Source organism: Wolffia australiana, chromosome 1, assembly GCF_029677425.1.
Source record: "Wolffia australiana isolate 7733 chromosome 1, ASM2967742v1".
Classification (NCBI taxonomy): Eukaryota; Viridiplantae; Streptophyta; class Magnoliopsida; order Alismatales; family Araceae; genus Wolffia; species Wolffia australiana.
Window position 1 is genome coordinate 14,634,179 of NC_135835.1, and position 14,454 is coordinate 14,648,632.

Below are 14,454 nucleotides of genomic sequence, written 5' to 3' on the forward strand. Positions count from 1 at the left end.
CTGACCAGGGTCAACTCACTACTCAAACGGGTATAAAGGACAAATAAATGAGATAGGAATGATGTTTTGATAAAACCCCAAATTTGGTATTTATTTCAAGAAATTTAGCACAATTCATGCATTTAACGAGTTTAAAATGGGGTTGTTATCATAAATTTACATGTAATTAATATTTCCAAGTGATTTCTGATTCATCCCTAATTTTCTGTTAAATTTATTAAATTTTATGAATCTCTGAAATTAATTAAATCTTGAAATAATGCTGTTTAAATGAAAATGACAGGTTTAAAATTTAATTTTTATGTTAATTAATGTGGGGATGAATTACCGAGTTTTCTAGAAATTTCTGAAAGTTTATTGGAATTTTTGGGAATTTATTTGAGGAATAAATGAATTTTTAACTAACAAAATGATATATTTATAAGGAAATATGAGTTTTTAAGTAATTTCTAAACTTCCAGGGGCTTTTCTTAACGATTTGCTGCAATTATGCCCCTAAAAAAGCTCTTGGTTGTGATGACAAGCGTAATGATACAATTAAATTAAGTACGTGGTTCAATTGCAATTCATTAGGATTTTTTTATGATTTCAGGAAAAAAATTGGAGGAGAGAGAATGCGGAAGGGTGTATATGCAATTACTTTTCGGCAGTGTCAAGCAGAAAATACACGTTTTAACAAGGACCTAAATGCAAAATAACAAGGGGGAGTTTCGGGTGGCTTACGTGGCTGTCGGATGAGAATCCAACCGCGCTTGATGAATGTGCCAACGAGCAGTAAGTTCACTGCCCGCGCGGCACATACATTGCACGCACACGAGCGATGACATGCCATATTTCTATTGACGACCCGTTGTGCATAGCGCACAGTTAAATGCATTTAAAATGTACAACCCTCATTTTTTTAATCTTTTTTCTTTATTTTTACTCTCGCCAAGGGGTATGTGGCACTCATAGATTCAACCTGAAAAATGGATTTCAAATTGCGCCAGCCAGTCCGCCATCGACACATCATGGCATGTGAATAAAATAATTAAATGAATTTCAATCCAATGGCTAAGATTGGTCAAAATTCATTTATTCATAACTTTTGATCCTGAAGTCCGATTGAGGTGAACTTTTTATGAATTTGCTCGTCTTAACCTCCTCTTTCCATCTATATGGTTGAATCATTCATATCACGTATAAAATTATAGACAAAAATTAATTACCGAATGGGGGTAAAATGATAATTTTTACCATGTAACCTAAGTATAAAAGCCAAATTTCGAGAGGAGGAGTTCATTCTGAAGGGTGCTCTATCACAGCTGCAAGACAGAGAGGAACTTCAGCCTGGATCCACCGGTTTGGTACTTGTTTCTTCATTGTAATTGAATTTTTAGTGTATTTTGGATGATGTTTTAGTCAATTCCTTCATCGTTCTCCTTGATCTTGGTCTGAATTTCTAAATCACTAGGCTTGAGTGGAATGTACAAGCCCTTACTGGGATTGAGAGGAGAGATTGTGAAATTTACATAGCTATTCCATTTGCACATTAAAAAAATCTATAAAATAACTTTAAATTGTAGGAGATATTGTATTGCACTTATGATCTAGTAGTTAGTAAATTTTTATACCAATTTCCTCGAATTCAAACTCAACCAAATCATATTTTTCTTAACAACCACTCTAATTGACCCCTTTGATCCTTCTTTTTGGATCAAAGAAGTAAATCTAGAGCTCCTAAGTTCTTCTATTCTTCCCATCTCTCCTATCTCCCTTTCTAAATTCCTCCTCTAATTGGGGTCATTTGATCTTTATTGAAGATTAAATTAACCCCAATTAGGGTCAACTTATTCAAGTAGATCATCAATTGGATTCCTTACTAGCTTCACTTGGACGATACTCATACTTATCACTGCACATTTTAAGTAGGGTTCTATAAAATTTATTGTACAAGCTTACATTAACACGACAAAGGATTAAATTTTTTGCAAAATTTACCCCTATTTTCGATTTATCCTGTTGGAATTAAAACATGTAGAAATAGAGGAATTTAATATTAGGGATTTCACTTTTAAATAGAGATGGGAATGATCCAGGGATTTCACTTTTAATCTGGTGGGGATGGAACAAGAAACATATATGGATGAATAAAAAGATTTGTCCATTTAATTTATTATTCCAAACGAGCTGTGATTGCAATTTCTGAAAATGACCTTGGTCCAAATAAACTTTGGAGGCACTTTTCCATGCATTTTTTAAACATCATGTACCAAAAAGTTATTCCCACGCAATCTGGAATGTCTCCTTGCTGTAGTATTGGAAATAGGATGATGATGAATGCTATTAGATCCTAGTGAAAGACCAAGAAGTAGCACGGCAAAAGCAGCCCCATCAGGGGTGTTCCCAGAAGATAGAGACTTAAATCAAATATCTCAGAATAGGCAATTGTCTTTTTTTTCGTCGAGGAATATTTCTCATGATGGTTGAGCAACTTGGTAATGAAGTGACCCATATATTTGACGTACCAGGAAACTTGTGAACCTGCTTCTTCAAAGCATATGGAGGATAAAAAAATGGGATCAGGTAGTTAGAAAATATCTAATGCGCCCAAATGGCTTGAAGTTTACAGAAGTGATTAAGAACAAATTTATTGCCTTGAAGGAGGGTCAGAAATTTAATCACCAAACTATAAATTTGAGCATACACATTTTGTTTCATAAACTTAATCAACTACAATGACACTCATGACTAGGCTCCTAAACTCCTTGGTGAATCAAGGCACATGAAGTCCTAAAAAATGTCTGCATTCTTAGTCCCAACAAACCAAAAATGAAGGTCAGGTTCTGCATCGAGACACAGATCATACCAAGGAGATGATATGATGCATTCCCGGGCAATCCTAGATATCAGAATGAGAAATCTCACAATAACGAGGGGGAAATCCCCAATTTCCTACGGGAACATGTTTGATTTCATGCAACATTTGAGAGAGAAACATGTTTGATGTGAGGGAGAGAGGCTCTAGGTGGTAGGTGGGATGCTTGCTCGGAGAGAAATCCTGCTTGAACTAGCACCTGACGATGTAATACAGGGGAGGTCAGTTAGGTCACAAACGCGGATGAAAGAGAATGAGAGAGAAGGGAAGGCATACTCACGATTTACTTCATGTCCCCTTCTTTCCTCCCAACTTGGCTAGTTATAGCCGTTTAGTGTCGCTTTTTTTGATGCACCAGTTGTCGGATCATATCATAATGGCTCTGGTGGATCCTCTACGTCCTATCTCATTACATTTAAAAGTAATCAACAGCCATAAGAATAAATGGTAGAAGATACTTGAGAGACATGACTGGATCTTGATGCTCTAATGAGGACTAGAGAGAAATTGATTTTGTTTTCACAAAGAGCGTATAAGTTAATCAAACTAAGAAATTTACCCGAGTATGAAACAAGACGCATCATATTTTTAGTTGATCATGAGCCAAACATATATATTTCAACAGCTTTGAATAGTTTCAACTGGATCACACTGCAACATTACTCAAGATATAATAAGACCCCCTGAACTGGACAATAAACGGCAATAAAGGAACGGGTATACAAATAGAACTTTGAAGAAACCAAGGCTAGGATAACTTACCCACTGTCACACTCAATGATACAACGTCATGTCATTCTAGATATTTACAGCTACCAAAAAACAATAGGACACTAAATGATTGTCAACTACGATGATCCAACATCAAGTCATTGTTGATATTTACAGCCAATAAAAAATAATAGCTTCAATTTTTTATTTCCAGCTAAAGTGGAGCAAGTAGTAACAAATACTCACATCAGCGCTGGCCTATACTTCAGTTAATCAACCTCAAAGGTGTTGAATGCTTCCACGGAGATAGCAAACCAGGGGGAACAGACAGAGGAGGCGGTACTCCTAATATTTATTGTAATAAATGGAAGTATTTTGTTTGGAATGCCTCATCTGTGTTTTTAGAGGTAGAATTCTGAATCTGATGCAATAACTTCTTTTTCAAATCAGTGGCAAGCGAGTGGTCACCATCAACACAGGCACTTAAAAACCCTGCATAAGTCACATAATCCACGCTGCTTTCCTTCCCCAAAAGTTGGTGCAGAAAGCAGGTTGCCTGTGCTACATCCCCTCCAGAAGAAAATTTCCGCACTAAGATATTTGCTGTCCTGACCCATGACTTTTTATCAAGCACGTCTAACACGTTCAAAGCACTAGAGACCTGATCCTTCTTGCACAACTCATATGCTAGAGTGACACGTGTCACCTCACAAGGGCAAAGCCTCTTGCCAACCATTTCTCTGTACAGGGCCTCTGCTTCTCTCAACTTTGACTCCCTGCAAAGCCCACTGATTAAAGCACCATAAGTCATGGCATCGGCAGCACATGCCTTATACTTCATCCTCTCAAAGATTTCCATTGCAAGGCCCACTTTCCCATCCCTGCAATACCCACTAATCATCGATGTGAAGGCTTTCTTATTAGGCACTAAACCCAGCTCAAGAGCCTCTCTTAGAAATATTTCACCATCTTCCATCCTCTTTAGTCTGCAGAAAGAAGAAATCACAGCAGTGTACGCATAAATATCAGGCTGCCATCCGAATTTCCCCATCAAGTAAAAAAAATCCAAGGCCTTGGCCATCTCCCCTTTTTTGCAGAGCTCATTGATCAACACTGTGAACGTTGCACGGTCAGGCTTGGGCCCATCTTTAAAGCATGCATGAACAAGCCCACAAGCTTCTGCCCACTTCCCCTTCTTCAAAAGACAATTTAAAACCGCATTGTGTGCGCATATGTTAGGAGGGAAACCTTGTTCATTCATCTGGTCAAAGAAGTAATATGCACGAGTCAAATCTCCAGCCTTGCAGTGCCCGTTGACCAGAACAGTGTAAGTATTGGCATTTGGTTCCAGACCCTGCTCTTTCATTCTAGAGAGAAGCATCTCTGCCCTGCTCATCTTCTCCTCTTTGCAGTACCCTCCAATCATGGCAGTATAAGTGTACACATTGGGCTTGTACCCATCACTCCTAACCAGCTTGAGAAACAGCCTAAAAGCTCTCTCTATCCACCCAATTTTGCACAGGCCATCAATCAAGGCTGTGTGAATGAAGACGTTGGGCCTCAACCCTGCCTTCGTCATCGTCTCCAGCGCCTGAAACGCCTGCTTCACGCTGCCCCGCTTGCAGAGGCAGTTGATCAAGGAAGAGTAGTTGATCACATTGGGCTGTAGCCCTCGTTCTATCATAGTCTCGAACACGGAGACAACATCAGCAGAGCAATTGGCATTGCTGATGGCAATTATAACCATCGAGCACGTCGCATTGTCGACCATCCCCCCGCGGTCGAGCAGTTCCTTCAAGAGCTTCTCCAGGGAGAGAATTCTTCCTGCTCTACAGCAGGCAGCGATCAGAGTTCGATAACTGCAATCATTGGGTGCAATTCCGTGGCCAGGCATTTCATCGAACACTTGCTGGGCAAAATCTACGGCACCGAGCTCGGCAGCCACGCTCAGACTTCTGTTCATTGTGTGAATGCAGAGAGGAAGGCCCTGGTTAGTCATCTCAATGACCATGTCCACAGCTTCTTTCAACTTACCAATCTCAGCAAAACTTGTCACCATGCATCTCATCACTTCCTGAGCTTTCTCAAAGTTAGAGCGGCGGAGGAGGGCGGAGGCAGCGGTGAGGTAGAGCCGAAGGAAGTGCTTGAATTTGGGCTGAGAAGTAGCCCAGTAGAAGAAGCTCATGGCCGCTACAGAGCCTTCCGTGTCGGAGATCATGGCGAAGACTGTACCCACTTGCTCGGGCAGAAGGTCGCTAGCGTTGAGACGAGCTTGGCGGAGTTTCATGTCTCCTGCCTCGCACGACTCGCAAACTAGACGGCAGATTCTGCCCATTAAAGTGGCAGATTCTTCGCCATCGCCGCCGAGAGAGGGAGAGTTCGCTGCAGTCGAGAAGCAACGCAGGCGGTGATTTGTAGCAAGCTTCGCGAGATGAAGAAGGTGGGTAGAGGAGGACCGCATTTGCAGGTGGGCATTTAGCCGAAGAAGAACGTTTGGTCGAACTGGAATGGAATTGCACGGTGTTGGCCAATTGCTGAGGAGAAATTAGCGTTGCACTTCTCGTGATTTAAACTCTGGGAGATGGTATAAATGGCAGAAACTGCTATAATTGCCGAAGACGCAGATGGGTCAGTGGAGAAAACCAGACGGCAAAGAAGAAAGAACACCGCATGGTCTGCTAGAGCTGTAGTTCAGAGACGCGGACGGGACGATTCTTTCGCCCCGGGACGAAAAAATCGTCCGTCCAAGGGTAAGAACTAAATTCGGAACGAAAATTCGTCCTGGGACTACCGGACGGGGCGGTTTTCGTCCCGGGGACGAAAAAACCACCGGATTCACATCCGATGGTTGAGATGTAGCCATGTGGCCTAGCTATGACAATTTGCATCAAAGTCCCTGTATTTTTTCGCACATGCAAACTGGTGCCGCTAAGAAATAATTGTACATATGTTCATTTGGATTCTCTCTCCTCTATATTTCCCTAAAAACTTAGAAAAATCTATATTAATATTTTCCAACGGGACGTAAATTCATCCCGAGAGGACTGGACGGGACGGTTTTCGTACAGCAGGACGACAATTCGTCCCATCCTTCGTCCCATCCTTCGTCCCTACACTGAATCCGGACATCAGACGGGATGAAATTCATCTCGTCCCGGCCATCGTCCACGCCCTGGGCGATTCGGAACTATAGCTAGAGCCTGGCAAGTATAGTGCAGGGACAAGGACGGGATGGTTTTTTTGTTCCAGGACGAAAAAATTGTCCCATCCGCCAGGTTGGACGAAAATCGGGAAGGAAATTTGTCGCTAGACCTCTGGACTGCACGGTCTTTGTGTCCCAGGACAAAAAGCCTTTCTGTCCTGAGGTCTCGAGATGAATTTCCATCTCAATTTTCGTTCACGTTTCTGCACTGATTCCAGAAGTTACGGAATGATCTTCATCCCATCCCGTCCGTCATCCACGCCTCAGACGATCCGGAACTATAATGGCAAGGGAGGAAAATGTTATTATAGTATGGAGATTTTAATATAGATAGTGAGGGCAGTTAAATTAGTCCAGAATTTTATATGAGAAGCAGTATCAACTTACAATTCTTTATGTTTGGGCCTGAAATTTTCATGACATGGATTTGAATTTGTCTTGGATCAGAACTCAGTTCAAGTGGAATTCATTTGACCTCTCAAATTTCATCTTGAGATCTTGAATATATAGATTGGTCGATGTTGGGTTAACACTTTAATAGTTTTCTAGTTGAGAAAATATTGAGAGAGATTTATTTCTTGACATGAAAGTGATGGAACTTATGTACCTATTCTTATAGAAGTATGTGTGGATATTTTTTAGCAGTCATTACCTATCGTATGCGAATGTTTCTAACATTTTATACATAAATAAACAAATCCACTCGAAGTTATTTTTTGCCAAATGTTCTTTTCATCTTTTGCATTAAAAAATGGGAGTTGATCAAAGTAAATTTGAACAAAACTAACAAAACTGGCCCATTGACAGATGATTCATAGTGAACCCAAAGTCTGATAAGATGGACTATGGCCATCCACAATTGTTTTAAGAGTGACTTGAGATGCTCTTACTCGCTGTAAAAGTATACACAACACATTTTCTAATAAATCATTATCTTCTCTACTCTCCCCTCTTGTTTTCTTATCCAATGGATAGTTGCTATGCTATTATATAAGTTGAGATTCTGATTTTTCCGCGTGCTAAAGTAGCCTTTCAATAATTGAATTCACAGAAAAAATTTTCCTATAAGTTATGACTTTACGAGATCTATATCTGAGATTTTTGGGGGCGGAAAAATGGACTCATAGCAGAACGGCAGCAGTCAAGTATAATCTTCAATGGTTTATATTTAAAAATTGATTGTGATCTCATTGCGTGCTTGTTCGACCTTCATAATGAATTCCAAAAATACCTAAGTACACTTTATGCATCATCAACTAACCTAAAGGTGATAACTAGCTAAAAGGGGACCAACAAAAGAACAAAAAAATCCACCTACTAAAATAATCAAGGACCTCCAAAGTGTATTTGAAAAGCCTATCAATTAGCTTTAATTTGAAATAAAATCTAGGACATTCATTTCCTTTTCAATAAACAATAGGAAAGTAGGGAACCCCATTAATAAATCCAAAAACAATTGCTTAAAATAATTAGATCAATATATTTTATGAAATTTGAAGGATTTTGGTATTTCAATTATTGAAATATTGAAAATCTATTTTATCACCACTAAAATTAGAGTCTATTTGTTACTATATGGATTTTTGTACTTTCGCAATGACGATTGGTATTTCATCACATCAGCTAAAGCTTTTTTGTTCCTTTTTAGTTCTATGTCAAAAAGATGGACTTTATCAAGGGTCAGAATGGAACCTTTTTTTTCCTAGGATAATTTTAAAAAAATTACCCAGATTCTGAAATTTACTAATCAAACGTGTGTTATTTATAGTCTTAAAGTTGGTTGTAAACTATGATCTTGAAATGAAAAAATGCTACAAAGTTGAGATAAAATTGATAGGTTAATCCAATTTCGAACCATGTTATGTCCCAAAATGAAAAAATACAGCTTATAAACTAAAAACTAATCAAACTGGTAATGAACCCAATGACTATATTCAGATCTCAACTCTACACTGATTTTTCTCTCCAACACGGCCCTTGATTCAAGTTCAATTAGCTTCCTCCTTGATGCAGTAGTTCACATGATCTTGCACACAATCAAAACTTGAGGATCTTATAATTCAAATTAACCCAAAATCACACTTTGAATCCATGTTGATGTTTCACAAGGTCTGAGTCTGTGGGAGTATATTACTGGCAAAGATTATCGAGAGGGGTACATTCATAGATACAGTAATTTGTCATATCAGAATGGGATAGCTTCAATATGTTATAATTTTGAACTACCTAAGTGAAATAAAATAAATCAAATTTGGACCTTTACAACTAAGACATAAAAACAAGACAATTGTATCACCTTGGGAGGAATTAAATATGCTACAATTTGGTACCTTGAACAAGTACGAACCTATGTCAAGACTCTATATGTATCAGTGTGGTCCTTGGTAAGTCAGATCTCTTTGAATTATACTCAGTAAATATCATAGTCAATCCCAAAAATATATTTTTGTCATTCTAATCACACCAAGAGGAGAGGCGAAAACCCCTCTATGGTGCCCAAGAGAAATTTGCATGCACCTTTTACTCTGGGGGCTTTATCTCTGTTTATACTTATTAAAAAAATCATAAAGACCCCAATACTATAAGCCTAACTTTGGAGGACTAATAATGTTACTAGTGTGACTCTCTAGGGTCATGTATAAGTCAAGTTAATGACTCCATAGGTCCAAAACCCCTTTTTGGTTAACCTAATTATTTAGTTGTTTTCAACATATACATTAATTAACCTTGGACTGATTTAACCCCACTGATAGGCTTAAGTTTCCAGAATGTGATATGCTAACCTTTGCTGCATGCTCTAGAAGGTACAAGTGTTTCATCAAAACTCTAATTAAATAATTTTTGATCAGTCAATATGTTCATATAATCCCTCACCTATGTGCTGACGGAAATATATGTGGTCTGCAAACCAATCACACATACCAACATCTTGTTCCATATTCATAAAAAGAACATACTCATTATAATGCACGTGTGATGCTATAATGAAGTCCATGAATACATGATCTGATTCAGTGAATTATGATGAAATCATGATACTGAGATCACTAGTCTTTAAACATGTGTTCTAAATATTCCTATTCGAAGGATATGTGACAAGGACATCAAAGTATCTGGATAGAATAATGCTATCTAGCCTCACTCATATAATGAGTATGGCTATTCCCATAGCCGTTAGTGTGGATGCACTAAGGATAGATAGTGGGTGCTCTTTAGTGGAAAGAGTTCCCTAAATTGATTCGTACGAATCCCTGAATGGTATTATATCGACTGTCAATCAGGTTGATTCGTGTCACAGTTGTGTAAGTGGTCCTTAGACCTGAGACACCAAAGATGTCTTGTGGACGAACAATTGTACTTTGACTATGACCTACGTGTCTCTAATCATGGGATTCCAAATGGTTTTAGTCTGTGCGCATCAAGAAGTTCATGAAGCCGTTTGAGTTGTCAAGATGGTATCATCCACGCTATGTATAATAGGTGGCATCTCAAGGATGACGATGCGATGAAGTCCTTGGCCAAGGTAGTGAAATATCAGAGAAGAGTTCTCCAATGATTTCTGAATAGACCAGTACTAACTCGGATGCTTGAGTAGGGTTTGACAGTTGACCATACCCTAAGTCTTCCAAGGAGCGTCAAGTGGATGAGGGACTTTACATACACGATCATCGATGATGAACAGGTTCCATGAGTGAGTGGATAAACACTCCTTTGTATCTTCTAGAGCACGAGGTGTAGCTTGGCACCCCACGTGTTAGAGACTCAACTTATCGATTAAGTTAAATTGATCCGGTGCTAATTAATATGTATGATGATATAGTTAATTAATTTGTAAGGCCAATAAAGGTGGTTGGGCCGTTGGAGTTGTTAGCTAGACTGTTATGGGCCTAGAGGGTAACCCACAAATGATCTTTTGGACGTTCGAAGATGTACTTAATTTTTGGAGTTTTATGAAAAATATCCATTAGTATAAATAGGGCAAGGCCCTGAATGAAATTCATCAAGGCCAGAGTTTTTCAAGGGCCTTCCCCTTCTCCCTTTCACCACATCTCCTCTCCACTCGCGATGCAATCAAGACAATGTAATGACGATGACTGAGTGTGAACGGGGCTCGTTAATGAGAAGGAGGAGATCCGACCTGCCGAGAACAGTGTATATACATCTAGAGGCTGCACACTTGAGCAGATTGACTCGTCTTGCTCGAGACCCAAGAAATCACAGATGCGATCCGTATTGAGGTACTTCGTTTCAATGGTTTTATCGATGCCGTATGATTTCCTGTTTCTTCTACTGCGGAATGTTTTTAATCTCTTCATCATCATCAATGCCTCTAGAACCCAACATGTGCCAATCCTTAAAATGACTTTTGATACCATCAATTATCAAACCGTAGTTAGTCATCTTAGTTAGAATTTATGCACTTTGGAAATCATTGGGGGACACTTTTTCTTATATTTCCTCTACTTTAGCAATGAATTCGCCACTTCATATTCCATGCAATAATCTCCTCTTATACCAAGGGAAAAAATTGCAACTTGACTACTTGATCACCATCTTGAACTTTTTTCTACATCCAAGCTAAGACCGCATGTAATCTCATGATTAGATATCAAAGTCAAATCATACTTGAGTATCCAAAATCACAATATGATGTCAAAAAATTCCAAAATAAATGCAATACATAAAATTCAAGAAAACATTTTTTTTTTAAAATGGAATCATTTCAGGCTTGATAGTACCCATATATAATTATTTTAATGCAAGTAAACATGTACACGTGGACATATCAACCCAATAAATAGTGTGTTATCACCCATGCCTGATTAGCCTCCCATCATTTTTTCTTCTGAAATCACTCATTCCACTAATCAGACTGGTAGTGAGAATATCTACGAGATATTCGACGAGAGTTGAAGAAGCTTAAGAGGAGACTCATTGTCGCATCAATCACATGGACATGTCTAGAGGCTGGGTACGTGAACCGCTTGAATAAACTCTTACAGTGAGAAAAATTAGGAGTAGAATCAGTTCCACACAAGGTTATGTGATCATGTAGGGTTTATTTGATCAGTTATGCATTGATTTTCATCTTCCTCTGCATGAACTTTGATTTCAACTTGACAATGAAAGTCAAAGAATCTGACAGGTCATTAAACCATGAGAGTGTTTTTTTATTAATTGTTCTTGTAGTAGACTTTATTCGTAAAGTGGTTGAGACTAGCAGAGCGGTTGTTCCTTGTGCTCAGGTGGACTTGAGAAACCTATCACAGGGTAAATGTGGAATAAAGATAAATATAAGGTATATTCGAATTACAATATCATTGATTTTTATGAGAGTCTGTGAATAATATTATTTTTTGAGAACAAAATATATACCTCAAAATATTGAACATCTAGAATATCAACCACTTTTATAGTATCTAACTGTTGCCCTGTTTCTAATAGTTAGCATACTGTGAATATTCCAGTGTTTGGATGTTATCGAAATCGAATAGATAACAAGAAACTATTCAAAACTAAAATTGAATAATTTCAAAATAAATGGTCCAAATAACATAGAACTTAAAATTTATAAGACAAATAGTCTATATCATGAATATTAAGAATACATATATTGATTCCTGTAATATGGTATGAAGTTAGAATTGAATGGACTATTCTCCTAATGTATGATTTCCACCTAGTTTTAAAAATGCATCCAAAATCTTTTGTTCATTTTTTACTGTGCTCCTTTTTTATTATGGAACTCCACACGTGATAATTTTTATGAATGAAAAATATAACTACAGTTAATATTCAAATTGCATGGCGGGACTAGGATACTAACCAATAGTTATACTTTAATGACGTGGTTAGACCTACATCAAAATCTCAGTAATTTTCTCTAATATATCAAACTATAATTGTTTTTTCACCATGCAAACGTCAATAAGAGATATCATCAAAATAAGCATAGATTAAAATACTCAAAAAGAGTATTGATAGAAACACCAATTCAGCTGTACATCCCCATCAAAACGACTATAATTTCCATTATCCTTTTATAAAGCGGAATTCAAGACAAGCACATCGTCTCCCTGCCGGTTACAGGAGCAACCAAACCCCTCACCATGATAACCAAGAGGAAAGATCAACAACGCACAGGCTAAAGCACAATTGGTGAAGTCAGTGCAAGAAATTCCATCATCTTTCCATTCTGTACTTCGAGAGGCAAAAACATTGTGTGATGGGACTGCATCGCGTACGAAAGCCTTGTTCGACGTGATCAATTCTCCGACGGCTTTCAAACGAAGAAGCTTGGGCGCGGACGCGGAATCTATCTATCCGAACATCTGCTCAAGAAGGATAACGATCGCCATGGCGACGTCTGAATCGAAGCCAGGCTGAACAACAAGGCGGAACACGTCCACGCTGAGGGCAACTCCCTTGACGGCCTCCTTCTGCTTGATCTCTGCCAGCACACGCCGACTCTCGTCGTATATAGAGCAACGCCTCTGCGTGTAGGATCCCTCTATATCGTAGATTCCGCCCCCACAACCTCTGGCGAGATTTCTAGGCGTAATCTGCGCCAAGGCGTTTCTCTGCCAGAGTTGAACGTGTTTCCTAACGGAGAAGAGCGGGTTCCTGGTCTCCTCCCCTTCGTAGACCAGCCACTTGTCTCCAAACCACAACCTCTGCGCCATTATAAGGGGTTATTCATGCATTATAAATGAATGTTTATTGGACAATGGATTATTTACCTTTCTGCGGACAGCGAGGAGAGGGACGCCTGCAGCGTCCATGAGGATAATTTCCCGCCTACAGGCAGAGTTGTATAAATCGACGCGGTAGACGAGGTCTCCGCTTGAGTCAAAGACGGTAAAGCCATCGCAGTTGAAGAGGAGTGATTTCCTCCAGACAGTCAGTGCCATCGCTTCTTGCCGACTGCGACTCAATGAACTTGGCCCTGAGGCAGTTGCGTTGGGGTGAACCTTCGGCATCCCACCCGAGTTTCTTCTTCTTTTTCTTTTTCTTCCTCCGCAAAATCCTTCTTCCTCTTCTTATTCTCCTTCGTCTACGTCTTCTTCCTTTAAAAATCCTTCTTCCTCTTCTTCTTCTCCTTCTTTTACAAAATCCTCCTACAAAACCTCCTTCTTCCCAAAAACCTTTTTCTTCTTCTTCCCCAAAACCTTCTTCTTCTTCTTCTTCTTCTGCTTCTTCCCAAAACCTTCTTCTTCTTCTTCTTCCTCAAAAGCTTCTTCTTCTGCCCCAAAATCTCTTCTTTCTCTTTGTCTTCTTCTTCTTCCTCTACAAAATCCTTCTTCCTCTTCTCCTACAAAATCTCTTTCTCTTCTTCCTCTTCTCGTGCAATATTCTTTTTCCTCTTCTTCTATGAAATCCTAATTCTTCTAGAAAAAACTTTCTTTTCTTCTTCTTTTCTTTCTCTTCCTCGTTTCCTCAGCATGTGAAGAAGAGGAGAGGAATCAGCTTCTTCCGCGAGACCAAGCAGCCCTTTATATAGACGGTTGCCCGTCACCAAAGCTCACAATAAAGAAAAACAGAACGAGCCCCACCAAGTAGGATACCCTTAACATCCTCAACCGAAGGCGTCATCATCTTATGGCCCACCCCCCACGCCGAACAGGAAAGGTAAATACTTCACAGCCGGGCCACGCTGGGCTCCGACGTATTCCAGATATCAAGA

General features: G+C 39.2%; 2 protein-coding genes across 5 annotated transcripts; both read right to left on the reverse strand.

Moving 5' to 3' along the window:
• Positions 1–2,202: 2,202 nt before the first annotated feature.
• On the reverse strand, positions 2,203–6,210 carry LOC144707922 (Pentatricopeptide repeat (PPR-like) superfamily protein). Of its 4 annotated transcripts, none has more exons than XM_078581215.1 (3): positions 3,417–6,210; positions 3,138–3,258; positions 2,203–3,056 (listed from the first exon to the last, which is right to left on the reverse strand). In XM_078581215.1, exon 1 carries the CDS (start codon positions 6,027–6,029, stop codon positions 3,921–3,923), a length of 2,109 nt encoding a protein of 702 aa, XP_078437341.1. In that variant the 5' UTR covers positions 6,030–6,210; the 3' UTR covers positions 2,203–3,056; positions 3,138–3,258; positions 3,417–3,920. The 4 variants fall into 4 exon arrangements, with proteins under 4 accessions (XP_078437341.1, XP_078437328.1, XP_078437347.1 ...); XM_078581221.1 differs by having other exon boundaries at positions 2,204–3,056; positions 3,138–3,508; positions 3,815–6,210; XM_078581206.1 differs by having other exon boundaries at positions 2,206–3,056; positions 3,815–6,210.
• Positions 6,211–12,708: 6,498 nt separating this feature from the next.
• LOC144707947 (LURP-one-like protein (DUF567)) lies at positions 12,709–14,227 on the reverse strand. Its single transcript, XM_078581231.1, has 2 exons — positions 13,511–14,227; positions 12,709–13,444 (listed from the first exon to the last, which is right to left on the reverse strand). The coding sequence occupies exons 1-2, from the start codon at positions 13,748–13,750 to the stop codon at positions 13,091–13,093; spliced, it is 594 nt and encodes a 197-aa protein (XP_078437357.1). The 5' UTR covers positions 13,751–14,227; the 3' UTR covers positions 12,709–13,090.
• Positions 14,228–14,454: the final 227 nt, after the last annotated feature.